General features: G+C 48.3%; 2 protein-coding genes across 4 annotated transcripts in view; both read left to right on the forward strand.

The window, feature by feature from the left end:
- Positions 1-790, forward strand: part of Igfbp6 (insulin like growth factor binding protein 6) — a 4,161-nt gene extending 3,371 nt beyond the window's left edge. Inside the window, exon 4 of the mRNA XM_008838447.3 lies at positions 466-790. Within this exon, the coding sequence (XP_008836669.1) occupies positions 466-588 (123 nt within the window). The 3' untranslated portion in view covers positions 589-790. The remainder of the gene's footprint in view (positions 1-465) is intronic.
- Positions 791-1,724: 934 nt separating this feature from the next.
- Soat2 (sterol O-acyltransferase 2) lies at positions 1,725-17,022 on the forward strand. 3 transcript variants are annotated; one of them, XM_029566197.1, is made up of 15 exons: positions 1,739-1,965; positions 2,448-2,503; positions 5,223-5,359; positions 5,578-5,637; positions 5,925-6,032; positions 8,605-8,881; positions 9,267-9,336; positions 9,845-9,929; positions 10,588-10,633; positions 10,769-10,898; positions 13,442-13,539; positions 13,927-14,025; positions 15,726-15,861; positions 16,261-16,406; positions 16,597-17,022. In XM_029566197.1, exons 1-15 carry the CDS (start codon positions 1,893-1,895, stop codon positions 16,645-16,647), a joined length of 1,572 nt encoding a protein of 523 aa, XP_029422057.1. In that variant the 5' UTR covers positions 1,739-1,892; the 3' UTR covers positions 16,648-17,022. The 3 variants fall into 3 exon arrangements, with proteins under 3 accessions (XP_029422059.1, XP_029422061.1, XP_029422057.1); XM_029566199.1 differs by lacking the exons at positions 16,261-16,406; positions 16,597-17,022 and adding an exon at positions 16,124-16,249 and having other exon boundaries at positions 1,725-1,965; XM_029566201.1 differs by lacking the exon at positions 13,927-14,025 and having other exon boundaries at positions 1,737-1,965.
- Positions 17,023-18,943: the final 1,921 nt, after the last annotated feature.

Below are 18,943 nucleotides of genomic sequence, written 5' to 3' on the forward strand. Positions count from 1 at the left end.
AGAAGAAAGAAAGAAGAAAGAAAGAAAGAAAGAAAGAAAGAAAGAGAAAGAAAGAAAGAAAGAAAGAAAGAATTAAAAAGCAACACAAAAAGAACTAGGGCTTTAGTTCAGTGGTAAAATGTTTGCTTAGCATGAGCAAGGGCTGGATTCAACCTCCAGCCTCTCAAGCTAGAACCCTCATCATCATCTAGAGGCTTATGAGCACTGGCTGGCTGAGCCCTATTTGAAGACTTTCTGACTCAGTAGGACTGAGGGGTTGAGAACACAAATTTCTAACAAATTAGTGATGCTGGTACTATTGATTAGGAATTACATTTTGAAACCTACTGTTTTGGCCCAACACAGTGGGCCCAATTTAGTAGGTAAAGAGTGGGGGCCGTGGCGAGGGAACTGAGAGAACTCTCAGATGCTCCTCCTGCTGGAGGCCTCTAACCTCAGTCCTGATCTGTGTGCCTCTCTCCTCAGTGTCGTTCTTCTCAGGGAAATCGTCGTGGTCCTTGCTGGTGTGTGGATCCGATGGGTCAGCCCCTGCCAGTGTCTCCAGATGGTCATGGAAACTCTCTCTGCTCTGCCAAGAGCAGTGGCTAAAGTGGGATGGGAAGCAGCAAGGCCACTGGCAAGAGTGTGGGGCTGTCATCTGAGTTACCTATGGAGTAACTCGGGCTCTGTGTGTGTCTCAACACCCACCTTCGGGCCCTGTTGCAATGTCTCCCTTTCTCTTGGGCACATCTAATCAGAAAGATTATTGTTGACTTGGGACACTAATAAAGCTATGTTGAGGGTCTCTGGCCCATGTCTCTTGTCCATCTTTTACAGTTCTGGAGCCCCAGGCTCTCTTTCTACCCTCACTCATAGCATTTCTCCCTTCCCAGTAGACTACAGTCAGTCTCTCCCACTGCACTGGGAATCCAGGAGACAGTCACCACCCAGTGACCCGCCCAAACTCTGGGCATGAGGTGTCACTGAGATCACAGCTTCGATGGGAGACTGTGGAGATTGCAACTTTGTTTCTAGCACTGATCTTTGGACTCAAGGGGAGAAGGATTAATAGTTAATCCCCAGCAGGAATTTACCAAAGGGGAAGTCTCAAAGCACTTGCCTGCCCTACTTTCTGCCAAAAAGGAAGAAAAGTTGTTCCGTGGTTCAGGCTTTATGTGATTTACCTGGTCTACCTTATTTGTGCCCCCACTTTTTTCAGAGGAGGCTTTAAGGGTCTGGGTCACTTTCCTGATATGACATAGTTAGGGAATGATAGAAGGAGGTATGCACCTGCTCTTTCCACATTAGGCAACCCCTGGTATTATTTAGTGCTGAATAAATATGTTTTACCTTTCTGTCTATATGGTAACCAAGATACAGGGAAGAGCTGATGTTCAGGGGCCCTGGTGCCCAGCATTCCTGGAGGGGCCACAACACCACACAGGTCACAAATGCAGCCTCCATCAAAATATTGTTGCACATGTGTAATCACATGTCTCATCTCATGGCCTCAGGAAGATGAATACACTAGACATGAATATGTTTCTGGCTCCTCCCTGACCTTCAGCCTCCCTCTTCTCTCTACAGAGAGAGAGGTTAGAAAGAGCCATGCTAAGCGATAAGCCTCAGAGAGGCAAAGTCCCCCTCCAAGCCTTGGGCACGGACCTCCCCCTGAAGGCTGCAGCTGGCAGTAGTTGAATGTGGAAGGGCTGTGGCATCACTATGACATCCAACAAAGCAGAGCAGGATCTGCTTCAGATAACCTATCTAATCCATGGCCCCCTCTGGAAAGGACTTTAATCTCTGGGGCTGTCAGCTCTCCAAATGGGACAAGAGCTCAGTAGGCAGGTTGAGAAGGAAAGGAAAGTGAACAGGCAACAGCTAGCTGTCAGCTGCACCATTCCAGTCACACCATGGAGCCAAAGGGAGCCCGACGGAGGAGAGAAGGGCTGGGAGAGGAGCAGGAGAAGGGAGCCTCTGGAGAAGGTGAGCCCCCACATACCCAGGGTGGACACTTGGGCAGGACTGAGGTGGGGATCATTGCTGAGAGGAACTTACTGCTGTCCAATGTCAGTTCTTCTTGTTGTCCTGGGAAGCCAGAGAAGGCAGTTGCTGGCCTCTTTTCCACACCACTCAGACCAGCAATGGAGGAGAAAGAGGATGTTCAGAGCCCTGGCCTTGCCTTATCCCACTAACTTTTTCACAGAGGGTGAAGTGGAGTAGCTCCCTGTTCTCTAGGTATCCTGTTTCCAGCAATGTCATCAGCTCCCTCTTGCCAATGACCTCTTCCCTCCCTGCACAAATCAATTCTCCTTTTAGTTGCTTTTCTACTCACAGTACTAAATGTTGACTAATTGGTCAGAGAGGCTAGTGGGCATACAGAAAACATTTCCCAGACCAAAGTCACCTCTGAGTCTGCAGAGCCCTAACAGCTCCCTGTGGGTGTCCCCTTTGATTTCTTCTCCTAGGAAACACTAAGAAGCTCAGAGCCCTAGACTTGGTGCAATGGACCCGACATATGGAGGTAAGGGATTGCAGAAGTTAGAGCTCAGGATGGACAGGTTGGACAGGTTTGGGCTGGGGATGAAGCTCAATTGGAGTGCTAGCCTGGCATGAATGAAGACCTAGTTTGATCCCCAGCACCATCTTCTGGTGCGGAGGCACACAACTATAATACCAGCACTTGGGAAGTAGATACACAAGGATTAGAAGTTCAAGGTTATCCTTGACTACATAAAGTTCCAGACCAGCCTAGGCTCAACCTTGTAAAAAAAAAAAAAATGGATAGGTCCTGGGGTGGCAGGAGTTAGGACTGATTGGGTGATAAGAAGATTTGTTTTTAAGTTCAAAGATCAGGTTAGCATTAAAGGCTAACTTGAGGATAGTATTAAAGCTTAAATCACCAGCTGTTGGTTAAATCTTTTTTTTTTTTTTGGTCTTTTTGAGACAGGGTCTCCCTTGTAGCCCCAGCTGTCCTGGAACTCACTGTGTAGACCAGGCTGGCCTTGAACTGAGATCCGCCTGCTTCTGCCTCCTGAGTGCTGGGATTAAAGGCATACGCTACCACACTCAGCAGTTAAATCTTTAAAAAAAATTTTTTTATTTATTATTTTTATTATATGTGTTTTTTATTATATGTGTACTCGTGTATTGTCTGCATGTAGGTAAGTGCATTTGTGTTGTGCAGTGCCCTTGGAGATCAGAAGAAGCTGTTGGATCCCTTGGGACTGGAGTTACAGACAGTTGTTAGCTGCCATGTGGGTGCTGGGATTTGAACCCAGGTCTCCTGCAAGAACAACCAATGTTCTTAACCACTGAGCCATCTCTCCAGCCCTGGTTAAATCTTTTTAACAGTCTCTAGCAATGATCAGAGATTTAAAAAAAAGAACTTTTCTTTTTAAATTTTATTTTATTATTATTATTATTGGTGCATGTGCGTGCACGCACAGGCACGTGTGTGTATGTGCAAGCATGCACAAGTGTGTTGAGGTCAAATGACAACTTTCAGAAGTCAATTTTCTCCTTTTACTGTGGGTTCCAGATCAAAATCAGGTCACAAGTCTTGCACAGTAAATGCTTTTACTCACTGAGCCATCTCACCTCCCATTTTTGGTTAAATCCTTTTCTGTTTGGTTGGGGCTTTTTATTTATTTTTTGAGGGGGATGTTGAGACAGGGTCTCCCTGTAGCCCCACCTGGCCTGGAACTTGCTATGTAGACCAGGCTGGCATCAAATTCACATAGATCTGCCTGCCTCTGTGCTAGGATTAAAGGCATGAGCCATCACACTCAGCCTGGTTAAATCCTTTTTTTTTTTTTTTTTTTTTTTTGAGACAGGGGCTGGCCTGGAACTCACTATGTAGACCAGGCTGGCCTTGAACTCACAGAGATCTCCCTGCCTCTTCTGGGATTAAAGGTGTGTGCCACCATGCCCCGCCAGTCTGGTTGAATCTTCTTTTTTTTTTCTGATTAAATCTTTTAACATCTAATTTAAATTGTCTGGTAGTATTATATACTGCCAAGTTAACCTCCTTTTCCCCCACAAACTTAACTAATTTGTTAGTTTTTTTTTTAACAACTTATGAATTAAAAGGAATTTGAACTAAGCATTAAAAAAATAATTAAGAGTTAAGATGAAGGCATTTGAAACATAGGTCTTCAGGACAAGGACCAAAAGTCAGCTAGTGCAGTCTTCCTGTTAGTATGACTGTGTTGGGGACCTTTGTTGTGTAAAGTAGAAGTTTCTTCATGTCCGGACAGCTCACGAGCTCGGAGCCATATGCAGAGACTCCTTTCACAGCAGGGCATCTTCCCAGCATTTTTCCTGACTCCTTTGTGAAGTAGCAGCCACATAAACATGGCCTCTGGCTCTGGAAATGCCATGCTTTCCTGTGTGATTTTTCAGGTTGTCTGGCAGCATGGCAGGAGCCCACTTCCATATGTAAACAGGGTATCTCGCAAAGTGCCTATCAGCTAAAGCTTTTACCACTGCCCCTACAGTATAAAAATATCCTAGTCTTCTCTCAATAATTTGGAGCTAGAAGCGGAGCTGGAGCTAGAGCAGGAACTGGGTCACTGAGACTTGGAATAAAGAGCTGTAGCACTGAATCTGACTGGACTGAGTCTGTGTCTCCTGCCTGCAATCTAGTCTCCCCGGGGGGCAGCATTCCTCCGACATCAACTCACAGACACCCAGCTTCAGCCACCCTGTACTTTCCTGCGTGGTCCAGCGGCTGGTGGAACTCACATATTGAAAAAAATGCACGGGTAAAATAAGGGCGGGACCCGGCTGGACAGAGCTCCAGCAACAGAGAGCCACAGAAGACGCAGGGAAGCAGCGCAGGAGCAGATACCCACACACCCCACACCTGGCGCCCAGCGCGCCCCATATGACTAGATGTCAGAGGTCAGGTAGTGAGGACGGTGGTGACCTGGCTTGAGTTCTGACCCAAATTGCTACAACCTTGCTCCTGCAGTTATTTTCTTTTTTCTCTGAAAAGGTCTCGCCCAGGCTGGGCTCAAACTCATGATCCTTCTGCCTCAGTCCCTGAGTAGCTGGGATTACAGATATCTGTCACCACACCCAGTTTCTGCTGTGATTCTCACTGCTACCCTGGGAAGCCTGACCAGAGGTTGGGGAAGCCCTGCCATCTTTCTATCCCTAGCAGTTACGATTGTGACTGGTGAATGAAAGGAATGGCTGGTTAGCAGGACAGTAAGCTCTAGCCTGGCTTTGTCCTGTAGGCTGTGAAGACCCAGTTTCTGGAGCAAGCTCAGGGACAGCTGGCAAAGCTGCTGGATCAGGCCATATCAGAGGCTGTTCAAGCCTACTCCCAACAACACAGACCTCTGCCCTCCATCGACCCAGATTCTGTGAGCAAGTGAGTCTGAGGACCCAAGACTGGGGTCCTTGGCATGACCTCTCCTCCCTGACTCATCACTTTGTCTCATGGCATTGGCCTCCAACCCTCCAAACCTTGCCCTGCCCCAGCCCTGACCTTCCCCTGCTACTGTTACTGTACAAGTATTGACCTTCTGCATGGCACTGCCCTCTCCCTTCTTCCTTTGTGACCTAGCTCTGAAAACTGTTTTAATCCAGGACCCAGAAGTCATCCTTTGGGAAACGGAAAGTTTTTGTCACCCGAAGGTCATTGTTGGAGTAAGTCGGGGTGAGGACAAAAGACAGGAGGAAGAAAAGGCTTTGGTTGGGGTCCAAGCCACCACAGTTCTCATGCCTGGGCTCTAGGGGATCTTCTGGGAGGATCTGGAGAGGGCTTTACCTGGGGTGTGGTTGTGGGACATGCCTGTAGAAGCCCCAGCCACATGCCAGCCCTCAGCTGAGAGTTCTGGATGAGAGGGCCCCACAACCTCACCTGTATAGTGCCTGAGCTCCTCTGCAGGCTGCTGAGGACCCTCCCATCCTGACCTCTGGGATCCTCCCTACAGCGAGCTGATGGAAGTGCAGCATTTCCGCACCATCCACCACATGTTCATTGCTGGCCTGTGTGTCTTGATCATCAGCACCCTAGCCATTGACTTCATTGATAAGGGCAGGTAAGGCCCCTTCCACAGGCACAGTGACCTGATCAGAGGCCCTGGTCCCCAGTACCCTACCTGCCTTGGACTTTCTCTCCCTAGTCTTGGATGGCCTGTTGTTCAGGGAGCACCACACCCCCTCTCAAATACTTCTCCATGGCAATCTTGTTTTGAGACAAATGTGCGTGTACACACATGCACATCCCCACACACCTTCTAAATCAGTTCTACTCAATGCAAGCAACTTCCATTTAATCACTACGTAATACAAGCCAGAGGGCCAGATAGGTTGAGGGGGCAGCCCCATCCCTGCCTATGAGCCACCTCCCATCCCATGAGGAGAATAGACATGGACTTCAAGAGATGGTCTTTCCTGGGAGAGCTGTATTTCAGTGTTCCCCACCTTACTTACAGTCAAGCTTAAAAAGCTATAAATGCTGGGCAGGGCCTGGTTGGGCATGCCTTTAATCCCAGCACTTGGGAGACAGGGGGAGGCAGATCTCTGCGGAATTGAGGACAACCAGGTCTACATAGTGAGTTCCAGGTCAGCTGGGGCTACAGGGAGATTCTGTCTCAAAAAAACAAATAAATAAATGAATAAACAAATAAAAACAAAATATGTAAAAACCTATAAACCTACAGGTTCCACATCAGCCCTTCAGTTGAGTGAAATGCTCATTGTCAATTATAAGAGTATTAGAAGACCAAATCTCAATAAGAAGCTCAGATCAAGCTGGAGATATTGCTCAGTGGCACAGTGTTTGACTAAGGCCCTGCATTCCATCTCCAGCATCGCCCCCTAAATTCACATACACATTTTAGTATGAATAGCTCTAGCCTACCTTCATCAATCCCAATCCACTCCCCAGAAGTCACCATTTCTAACTTTTTGTGATACTGAGGATGAAGTGTAGGCTCTCTTGGTGCTAGGCAAACACCCCACCACTGAGCTACATCCCTAGCCCAGCTCTCTTTTCCTTTTTTTTTTTTTTTTTTTTGTCTTTTTGAAGCAGGGTCTCCCTGTAGCCCCAGCTGTCCTAGAACGCAGTATGTAGACCAGGCTGGCCTTGACTCACAGAGATCCACCTGCCTCTGTCTCCCAAGTGCTGGGACTATAGGTGTGCGCCACTACGCCTGGCTTTTTTTTTTTTTTTTTTGGAGACAGAGTCTCACCAAGTTGCCCAGGCTCTCTTGAACTCACTCTGTACCCGAGCCAGTCCTTGAACTTTTGATCCTCCTGTCTCAGCTTCTCAAGTAGCTAGGTGCAAGCCACCAAAGTTGGCTTTTTTTATAAACAATTTTGAGGTCTCCTCAGAGCATTTTCTATTCATTCACATTGATATATTCATACGAATCAAAGAGATGCATGCTGTGGGGGTGTTTAGAAGCAAGATACTCGGTGATTTTTGCAACCAATTGTTGTCGTCTTGCCATGTCAATCTATTGATTTTAATGACTGCAGCCTATAGAAGTACCAAATTCTATTCATGTTGTCCTTTATCGACAGAGATTGAGGCTGTGTCCAACTGTTTCTTTGGCTGAGATAAGGTCTCATAGCCCAGGCTGAACTTAAACTTGATATGTAGCCAAGGATGACCTTGAACTTCTTATCCTTTTGATTCCACCTTTCCTGTGCTAGGATTTCAGGCATGCTCTATCACACCTGCCCTATGACTGAACATAGCGTCACACATCACAAGCAAGTTCTCTACTGACTAAGCAATATCCTCAGTCCCCTATTTCCAATTTTCCACCTTTAATACTATATGTTCTTTAAAAACATTTTTTTTTTGTTGACAAGACCTTTTTATGTAGCCTACTAGCCTGGGACTTGCTATCCTCCTGCCTCAGCCTCCAGAGTAGCTGGGATTAAGTATGTGCCAATACACTCAACCTGGGCAAGCAAAACACTGAACACAGTGCATTCTATTAGCCCAGGCCTACAATTACAGACACTCGGGAGGAACCAAATTTATAAAAAGATCAAAGCTCATATAAACACTTGCAGGACTGAGCCCTTCTGCAACACCACAACATCCATCTAACTCAAGGTCATTTAGAATCTCGACATCCCAGGAGCACGTCTGTTGGACAAGGTCCTGTACTGGAAGTCCTGGGCAACACCAAGGCCAACAGGAACACAGTCACAGATGGGGCTCCAGTTGGCTCAGAATGTGGCTCAGTTGGTAGAGTGCTTGCCTAGCATGCAGGAAACCCTGGGTGTGATGCCCAGTATTACATAAACCAGGCATGATAGTCCATGCCTGTAATCCAGCAGTGGAAAGGTGGGGACAAGGAGATCAGAAGTTCAGGGTCATCCTCAGCTACATAAACAAGTTCATGGCCAGTTTGGGAAACATGAAAACATAAGATTGGTCTTTCTTTCTTTGAGACAGACCTGGAGCTCAAGCAAATCCATCCGCCTCTACTTCCCAAATACTGGGATTAAAGGTGTGCACCACTGCCCAGTCCAGGATCCAAGATCAGTGTTTTGTTTTTGTTTTTGCTTTTTTTAAATCCCCCTGGTTCCTCCTCCAGAAGCTGCCTGAGGAGGAAAACCATCTACTGTCCTCCCTTTCCGTTCTCCAAGGCTCATGCTGGAGTTTGACTTACTGATCTACAGCTTCGGACAGCTGCCCATGGCGCTGATGACCTGGGTCCCCATGTTCCTGTCCACACTGCTGGCACCCTACCAGGCCCTGCGGCTCTGGGGCAGGCCCCGCACCGGGGGCACCTGGACTCTGGGGGCTGGCCTGGGTTTTGTGCTTCTGGCCACTCACGCCACGGTGCTCTGTGTCCTCCCGATCCATGTGGCGGTGAAGCATCAGCTTCCTCCCGCCTCCCGCTGCGTGCTGGTCTTTGAGCAGGTGAGTACCCGGTCTGCAGTAGGACTAGGGAACTCGGGTACCACCTCTACAGAGAGTCCACCCTGAAGGGACTGACAGAGCTAGTTACTACGGGGTGGAGTCGGTTAGGATTGGGTGAAATTGCAGGTTTGGAGGAAGTACTCTAAAGGGGCTATTACGCTGACTTCTCCAGGACTATAGAGTGTTGGTAGGATGAATACTCTGACCAGGCTGCTCCAGTCCCCTTTTACCTTTGAGTCCAGCACTGGCTGTTAAGCTATGAAGTTGTAGGGGGGGAAAAAGTGTGGGGTCCCAAGAGGCAGATCTTATAGCCTGTGGTAAATTGGAGTAGAGAGAAGTGATTTGCTCAGAGCCACACAGCAACTTGGCCTTGCTTCCACTTCAGATCAGACTTCTGATGAAAAGCTACTCCTTTCTGAGAGAGGCATTGCCTGGAACTCTTTGTGCCAGAGGAGGTGAGATGTTCCACTGGCACACTGTGAACTGGGTCCTCATGATCGCTTGGATGAAACCAGAAGTTGCACAGTCCTCATAAAACCTCTGCCTTCCCAAGCCAGTGAGCCACCAGGCCCAGATCTGACAGTTAGGTGGGCTAGGGGACCCCAGTCATGAGCCATGTCAGACCTACCTCTGAACAAACCACTCTGTTATCTAGGGCTTTGGGGGCTTTCCTGTTCCTAGCCCAGCCTGGAAAGAGGCAGGGAGGAGAACCTCCTAAGGGAGAGTCAGGAGGATGGGTCCTAGCTGCTGAAGGCTCTAGTCACTGCTGGCCCTGCACTGGAAAATGGGGTGCCTGTAATGTGAGCAAAAGAAGGAGCGTAAAGAGTGGTTCAGACCCACCTGGATCCATACCCTGGATCCAGCCCCTTCCCCATCCACCTCTGTCCACTCAACAAATCCCACCGCCTCATCCTGCTCTATCAGCCCTCCCCATCCTGACCCACCCTTTTCATTCCTGCCCAGATACAAGCATTTGTGTCCCCAGTTTCTCCAGCTACCTCTACTTCCTCTTCTGCCCCACACTCCTCTACAGAGAGACGTACCCCAGGTAAGACCCTACAGCCCCTTTGCAAATGCCCAGGCCCAGCAAGGATGGTGCCCTTCTACCCAAAGGGCACCAAGAGGCTCAAGAGGAAGTAAAGGGGGCAGATTGCCCCTCTCCCTTGCCCATCATATTGCCACACCAAGGGTGGCCCACTGTCCTGACTGGTCCCCCGACTTCTGTTCTCCACAACCCATAAAACTGTGGATGGTCAGGCACCTTCAATGACACCCAAATTAAGCATTCACTTACCTTCTGTGTTCTGGAAAATGCAAAGTGTTCTAGGATACCACCATCCCACCCAGCCCCACTTCCTCAGCTAATTCACCCAGGCCTGAGCCCCTGAGGGGGCTTTGAGAGAGGGACAAAGGCCTAAGCATAGAATGACGTGAAAAGATGACATGCGGGGCTGGAGAGCTGGCTGAGCAGTTAAGAGCACTGGCTGCTCTTGCAGAAAACCCAGGTTCAGTTCCCCACACCCACATGGCAGCTAACAACTATCTGTAACTCCAGTTCCAAGAGATCCAGTGCCCCCTTCTGGCCTCTGGGGGCATTGCACACGTAGGTGCACTGATATACATACAGACAAAACACCCACACACATAAAATAAAAATAAACTTCAAAAAAAGGATGACACTCATGTTATTCCTGTTGCTGCTGCAGGACACCCAGCATCAGGTGGAATTATGTGGCCAAGAACTTTGCCCAGGTCAGAAGATGGGGTAGAAGCTAGCCTGCTGCTGTGACTCATGGTGGCTGGGAGGGTTCCTGGGAGTGAAGTGGGGGAGGCTGGGGAGGAGGCAGTGCCTCTGCCAAAGCTACATGTCCCCTACTCTGTCTGCAGGCCCTGGGCTGTGTGCTCTATGCCTGCTTCATCCTGGGCCGTCTCTGTGTCCCTATCTTTGCCAATATGAGCCGGGAGCCCTTCAGCATGCATGCCCTGGTACTCTCAGTCATGCATGCCACAGGGCCAGGTAAGCCCTCCCTCATGACTGGAAAAGGCTGCACCCTACCCTGGGGAAGGCTTGCTATGGAAGGGCTCACTCTGTGCCTGTTTTTGGGCATCAGTCTCCTGAATCCCTTGTACACCTGCCTGCCTGTCCATGCTCACCACCACCATCTGAGTTCAGCCCCATAACCTAGCTCTTCACCACTCACAGCTCAGGAGAGTTCCCATCTGTGCCTGCCTTTGCTGCCCAGGTGAACTCCCTCCTGCAAATTAATCACTCCTAACCCTGCTTCAAAAGCCCTTCCTCCCCTCTTCCCCTTCCTCCTTCCCTTCTTTCCCTATAATGGAGACTGAACCTAGGGCCTCATGCTCTGCAAATCCTGTTACCACTGATCTACATCCCCAGCCTTCTCTTCACGTTTTACTTTGAGACAGAGGCTCACTAAGTTTTCCAGACTGGCCTTGAACTCTAATTTTTTTTTTAACACCCACCCCCTTTTTTTGTCTTTTTGAAGCAGGGTCTCCCTGTAGCCCCAGCTGTCCTGGAACTCACTATGTAGACCAGGCTGGCCTTGACTGAACTCACAGAGATCCACCTGCCTCTGCCTCCCGAGTGCTGGGACTACAGGCATGCGCCACCACGCCCGGCAAAATTTTTTTTTAATTTATTATTTTCATTTTATGTATATGAGTGTATTGCCTGCATGTATGTGAGTGCACCCATGTCATGCAATGCCATGGAGGTCAGAAGAGGGCTTCAGATTCCTGTTAAGGATGGTTCATGGCCACCATGTGGGTGCTAGGAATCGAACCCGGGTCCTCTGCAAGAGCAATCGGTTCTCTTAACTCCTGCTCTTAACTGCTCTTAACATCTCTCCAGCCCCCGAACTCTCATTTTTTTAAATGTTTGTTTGATGTTTGAGGAATCTTTTAAATTTTTAAAAAATTATTATCATTTTATTTCATATTTGAGTGTTTTGCCTGACTGTAAGCACACCTGTTGTGCAATGCCCATGGAATACAGAAGAGGACTTTGGATCCCCTGGCACTGGAGTTATGGATGGTTGTTAGCACCGTGTGGGTGCTGGGAACTGAACCTGGGTCCTCTGCAAAAGTAGCCAATGCCCTTAACCATCTGAGCCATCTCTCTAGTCTCCAGCCTCTTGGCAGGGTAGGGGGCGGTATTCTTTTATGGGTTTTTTTGTTTGTTTTTTGAGACAGGGTCTCTCTGTAGCCCCAGCTAGCCAGGAACTCACCATTTAGACCAGGCTATCCTTGATCTCACAGAGATCTGCCTGCCTGTGCCTCCTGTGTGCTAAAGGCATGCTCCTCCATGCCTAGCTTTGTTTTTCAGATAGGCTTTCACCTCACCCTAGGCTGTCCTCAAACTCACTATCCTCCTACCATCAGCCTCTTCAGGCTTGGCTTGGATAGTACCTTTTCCCCACTTTCCAGCTACAGAATCTAGTTTCTTCTTGGTGGTCCATGGCTAAGATGCCCCCTTCTCTGGGAAACCTAACATCCATCTATCTATCATCTATCTATAGCTATATCTCTTTTCCTGGTCTAATTTTTTAAAACTATTTTATTATTTTTATTTTATGTGTATGTGTGTATTGCCTGCATATAGGTAAGTGTACCCATGTCATGCAATGCCCAAGGAGAACAGAAGAGGCTGTCAGATCCCCTGGAACTGGAGTTACAGACAGTTGTTAGCTGCCATGTGGGTGTTGGGACTTGAACCCGGGTCTTCTGCAAGAACAGCCAGTGTTCTTAAACTGCTGAGCCATCTCTCTAGCCCCTCCTGGTCTAATTTTTATCTTACTGCACATATATACATTTTTTAATTTTTTGAGATAGGGCCTATGTTGCTCAAGCTATCCTTAAAATCCTTGGCTCAAGCATTCTCCCATCCCAGCCTCCACAGTCACTGGGACTGCAGGCATATCACCTCACAGCTAAACTTTCTTTTTAATATTTTATTATTTTTATTTTATGTGTATGAGTGTATTGCATGAATGTATGTGAGTCCACCCGTGGACTGCGGAGGTCAGAAGAGGGCTTCGGATTCCCCTGGAACTGGAGTTTAGGATGGTTCACAGCTGCTATGTGGGTGCTGGGAATCGAACCCAGGTCCTCTGCAAGAGCAGTCAGTGGTCTTAACCGCTGAGCCATCTCTCCAGCCCCAAACTTTCCTTTTTTAACCATCAGTTACAGTGATCCACCCACTCCTTGCTCTGCACTCCCCAGGACATCACTGGCTGTCAATACACTTGACCTTGTCTCACATGGGGTTGTGCATGACTCTTTGTCGCTGCCTCTGTGTGTATATCTCAGTGTGTGAACTCCCAAAGGCCAGGGACTTTGTGATTCTGTATTTATATTTTCAGGCATAGAGCAGGCACAGCCAAGCACACTAGCAGATGTGTGAATTAAGGAATCTGCGGCTGTGGGCTGTGCGAATGACAAAAATGAATGCTTTCTAAGTGTTGGGGCCCTAGTTGCTGGGCGGGGCTCTAGAGAGCCTGGGCAGAGCTGCCGGCTGCCCTTCTTGTCCCACCCACCCAGGCATCTTCATGCTGTTCCTCATTTTCTTCGCCTTCCTGCACTGCTGGCTCAACGCCTTCGCCGAGATGCTGCGATTTGGAGACAGGATGTTCTATCGGGTGCGACCTGGACCGGGGCCAGTTGGGAGTTACAGTCTAGGAGGTTCACAAAGGGCCCAGGGAAGATGGTATCTGTGGTGGGTGTTGCCAGGGTGTTGGGCTCCCACAAAGAGCAATGTGGGCCTCAGGGGGTGGGGATAACGCCATTTTGCGCCTCTGAAAGTAGGCCTGACTGCTTCTTTGTGGATGGTGCTTCAAGATCTCTCTGAAGAGACAGGGTAGGCAGGAGGGAGGGAGCCCAGTCCTGCAGCGGGAGTGTGTTGTTATCTGTTTGGCTAGGAGCAAGCCCCTCTGGGAGGATGCCCGCCAGGGTAGGTGGAAAGCAGCAGGAGCGGCTCAGGCCTGAGATCTCAAGTCCTTTCCCTCCCCAAACCCCTCTCTCTCCAGGACTGGTGGAACTCTACATCCTTCTCCAACTACTACCGCACTTGGAATGTGGTGGTCCATGACTGGTTGTACAGCTATGTGTATCAGGATGGGCTGTGGGTATGAGCTCTGCACACCCCTTAGTTTTCAGTCCCAACAAGGGGACTTTCTGGGGTGGCCCTTTCCAAAATGTGGGAACATTTTGCTTCATCACCTTAGTCAGACCTAAGGACTCTGTTGATTTTAGCTGTCCACATTCTACTCAGCCCAGTGAGTGGAAAGTCCTCCTTATGACCTGACTTTCTTCTTTATCCTAATTTCACCCTCTCTACAAGTTATTTTTGTAAGCCTCCAAAGGGTCATACATACTGCAATTTTCACTTGCCAAGGATTTTCACATACATTTAATCAGCACAGTAACCCGAGAAGTAAGGATAATTATAGCCCTACTTGAAAATTGCAGCAGAGTTGGGAGTTGGAGAGACGGCTCAGCAATTAAAAGCACACTGGCTGCTTTTGCAGCGGACCCGGGTTCAATTCCCAGCACCCACGTTATGGCTAACAACCATCTCTAACTCCTGTTTTAGGGGACCCGACGACCTCTTCTGTTCTTCTTGGGCATTGTATGACACAGGTGCACTTACATACATGCAGGCAATTCACTCTACACACAAAATAAAAATAATGAAGTTTAAAAAGAAGAAAATTGCATCTGAGGTCTGGTGTAATGGAACACACCTGTAATCTCAGCACTTGGGAAGCTGAGGCAGGAGGACTGCCCTGAGTTTGAGGCCAGCCTGGGCTACATAATGAATTCCAGGCAAGTCTGCACTTTAGAGTGAGACCCTGTCTCAAAAAATAAACAGGGAGCTGGGGAAACAGCTCAGTTATTAAAGTGTTTACCTTACAAATATGGGGACTTGAGTTCGAGCCCCAGAACCCAAGTTAAAAAAAAAAGCAGCCAGGCGACTGCTCTTTGAGAAGTGTGCACCATGTCCTCAGGCGCATCTCTCTTCTGAGTCTCCTCTTAACTTTTGTGCTTAAGCTTAAACTAAAAATTTTTTTAAACACCAACACTGCCTCAAAAAAATAAAAAATGCCCAGTTGTACACTTGTAATCTCAGCACTGGGGAGGGAGAGACAGACAGATCCCTGGGGATTTCTTGCCAGCCAGCCTAACCTACTTGTTGAGTTCCAGACCAGTGAGAGACCCTGTCTCAAAAAACAAGATAGGGGCTGGACAGACGGCTCAGCAGCTAAGAGCACCAGCTGCTCTTGCAGAGGACCTGGGTTCAATTCCCAGCACTCACGTGGCGGCTAACTGTGTGTAACTCCAGTTCCAGGGGAGCCGATGCCTTCTTCTGACCTCTGCAGGCACTGCACGACATGACTGCACTTACACACATACAGGCAATACACTCATACACATTAAAAAAAAAAATTAAATATTTTTAAAAAACAAGATGGATAGTGCCTCCACAGTCATGCACAAACATGCACGTGCACACACACAAAATCAACATGCACAAACAAAACAAAACAGCTAGGAGGCTGTGGCTCAGGGGTACAGCACTTGCCTAACATGCATGAGGCCTGGGTTCAGTCTCCACCCCTGTCAAAGTACAAATACAAGCAACCATAAAATCACAGCTAAGATCAAATATGTAGAACAATGCTCTTAAATAAGACTAATGTAGGCCCCTTTGACCCCACATCCCACAGCCTTTCCTTTGAGCCACACTCCTGGCTTCCTTGAGGAGAGCTCCTTCCTGGAGGGGCTGAGAGATATCAGCTCCTCATTCTCCTTCCTTCCCCGCCAGCTCCTGGGCAGCCGGGCCCGCAGAGCAGCGATGTTGGGAGTGTTCCTGGTGTCTGCGGTAGTGCATGAGTACATCTTCTGCTTCGTCCTGGGGTTCTTCTACCCAGTCATGCTGATGCTCTTCCTTGTGGTTGGAGGTGAGCTTGGCCTCTGTGCTCCTAGAAGGGAGGTGTCTGGCAGGAGACGTGGCTACTCCTGTGGATGCTGGGTTTGGGTGACCTTGGAAGACAGCAGGAGCATCCTGGGGGACTTGGGAGGTTTCTGGTTGAAGAAGAGCATTTGAGGAAGGGACATAGAGGGAAATGGGGAAGCTGTGGTGTGGCTGGGAGCTCCAACATACAGGATGTCGAGAGGCAAACTACAATCTTCGTTTCCTCTCTTGAAACCCCCCCGCCCCAGGAGTCTCTGCAGCTGGGTTCAAGATTTTGCTTGAGGAAGGAGGACTCTCCTTCCTGGTTCTGCTCTGTCACTTCCCAGACTCTAGCAAGGAAGGCAGAGGGAACTGAAGCAGGAGTGACCACCTTCTCCTACCCCAGGGCTGCTGAACTTCACCATGAATGACCGACACACAGGCCCTGCCTGGAATGTGCTGATGTGGACCTTGCTCTTTCTGGGCCAGGGCATCCAGGTCAGCCTATACTGCCAGGAGTGGTACGCATGGCGACACTGTCCCCTGCCCAAGGTAAGGCTACACCACCCTCTCCCAGTTCCCCATCCAGAATGAGGCACCCAGCAGCCAGCCCTTTTGGATTCCAATTCAATAGCCATTCATGGTCAGGGACAGGGTATGGGTTGGGGGGAGGGGAGCTCATGTTTTCATGCATAAAGTGGGTCACTAGATGTAACCTCACTCACAATCTTTCATGGCACAGACGACATTCTGGGGGCTGGTGACACCTCGATCTTGGTCCTGCCATCCCTGAGATCAAGGTGCCCACACTGTCCAGAGGACAGCATCAAGCTCTTCACCTGCAAAGCCCCCGGCCAGAGTCCCTCACTGCACTCCCCTACCCCACTCTGAGCCAGGGGCCTGCACACAGCCTTGCCAGGGGGCCACAAAGACACAGGTGTGCACCCCTGGGGGCACCTGAGCACAGACTCTTGAGTACCCCCTCTGTGTTTTGGGCACGAGTTACCTTCTTACCCATGGCTCTCAGACATGGGATACTGGGGGACCTTACAGAATTGATGAATGTGGGGAGGCTCAGAAGGACCACGGCCACCAAAGTTCAGGAAGGGTTTGGTCTTGACTTTCTACTCCTCCCAAGAGAAGAATAAAATCTTGTCCCCTCATTCATAACTGGTTGAAAACCTACTTTTTTGTTGTTGTTGCTTTTGAATTTTTTGTTTCATTGTTTGTTTTTAGACAAGGTCTTACCATTTAGCCCTGGCTGACCTGGAATTTACTATGTAGACCAGACTGGCCTTGAATTCAGAGATCCACCTGCCTCTGCCTCCAGAGTGCTGGGATTAAAGGAATTCAGCACCACACCCAGCAAAAACCCACTTTGTGACAAGTAATCTTAGAAGCAATTCTATGACAAATATCCCCATGTTTATATAATATATATTATATATATAATATACACATGCATCCTATGTATATGCCAGAAAAATATATATATATACACATAATTGTGCACTTTCCAAACGGAATTTTCTAGCAGAAGAATTACTGTAATATTGGGCGGGCTTAACTAAAACACTGTTCAAGGACTGGAGAGATTGGTTCAGTTTCCAGCACCCACATCAGGAGGTTCACATTCCCTGTAACTCCCAGCACCTCTGGCCTCCAAGTACTCATGCACTCGCATGCACAAATACACACATATACAAAATTAAATCTTTTAAAAAATTAAATGGGAGCCGGGCATGGTGGCGCATGCCTTTAATCCCAGCACTCGGGGGGCAGAGAGAGGTAGAGGCAAGCGGATCTCTGTGAGTTTGAGGCCAGCCTGGTCTCCATAGCAAATCCAGGCCGGCTGGGGCTACAAGGCGACCCTGTCTCAAAAACACCCCCCAAAAAAATTAAATGCATAAAATAAAACGTTGTTCACACACCTGTCTTCCCTCTAGAAATGAACATAAGGATGATACTGTTCATTTCCCTGGGCTCCTTCTAATCCTGGTTTTTGTGAGCAGAGGCAGGTGGATCTCTGTGAGTTCGAGGCCAGCCTGGTCTACATAGCGAGTTCCAGGTCAGCTGGGGCTACAGGGAGACCCTGTCTCAAAAAGACAAAAAAAAAAAAAAAACTATTTGTTAAGTGTGGTGTGTGTGTGTGTGTGTATGTGCTACACATCATCCATGTGGAGGTCAGAGGATAATTTGCTGGAACTGGTTCTCTCCATCCACCATGTGGGTTTCAGGGATCAAACTCAGGTTATCAGGCTTGGTGGCAAGCACTTCACCTGCCGAGTCATCTAGTCAGCCCCAAATACCTTTCTTTTGCCCTGACAGGTGAATGCTTTTTCAGCCGTGGAAGTCTGGGCAGCTGTGCTTTCCTGTCAGTTTCCCAGTTTCAGTGTTCTATACCAAGTGTCTCCATTTCCCTTTGTAAATTACTTGCTCTTTCTGTTTAAAAACTAAACAGTGTTTTTCTGTGATCTCAGCATCTAGATGTTTCTTCCTACATGTTTCTGCCTTCTTTTTTTGGGGGGGGGGGGTCTTTTTGAGACAGGTCTCCCTGTAGCGCCAGCTGTCCTGGAACTCACTATGTAGACCAGGCTGGCCTTGAACTCACAGAGATCCGCCTGCCTCTGCCTCCTGAGTGCTGGGATTAAAGGCGTGCACCACCATGCCCAGCGCTTCTGCCTTCTTATGTCTTCCTGAGTTCTAGTCTGCAAGCTCAGATTGTTCTTGAGCTCAGCAAGGTATTTCTTCTCTAATCTGTAACTGTTGCATCTTCACCTCTCCCTTTTTGTCTTTTGAAACTAATGCATTTCAGTGTTAGGGCTCTTGGTGCTAGACACCAAGCCTCATATTTTTCTAATTATTTCCGTCTTTTCATATTATTTGCTCTGTGCTTTGAAATATTTTTTCCACTTACTCTTCCAAGCCACTAATTTGAGTCTTGCCAGTAACCATTTTATCTTTCAATACATATACTGTTTTTTTTAAATTGTTGGAAACAATGATTTTATTTCCAGAAAGTGATGAAGTCTGGGGGCTTGGTCTGGTTTTGTTTCTGTACAGGACTTGAACCTCTGTAAGTGCCCCTA

The sequence above is a fragment of the Nannospalax galili genome, unplaced genomic scaffold, assembly GCF_000622305.1.
Source record: "Nannospalax galili isolate Female #2095 unplaced genomic scaffold, S.galili_v1.0 scaffold251, whole genome shotgun sequence".
NCBI lineage: Eukaryota > Metazoa > Chordata > Mammalia > Rodentia > Spalacidae > Nannospalax > Nannospalax galili.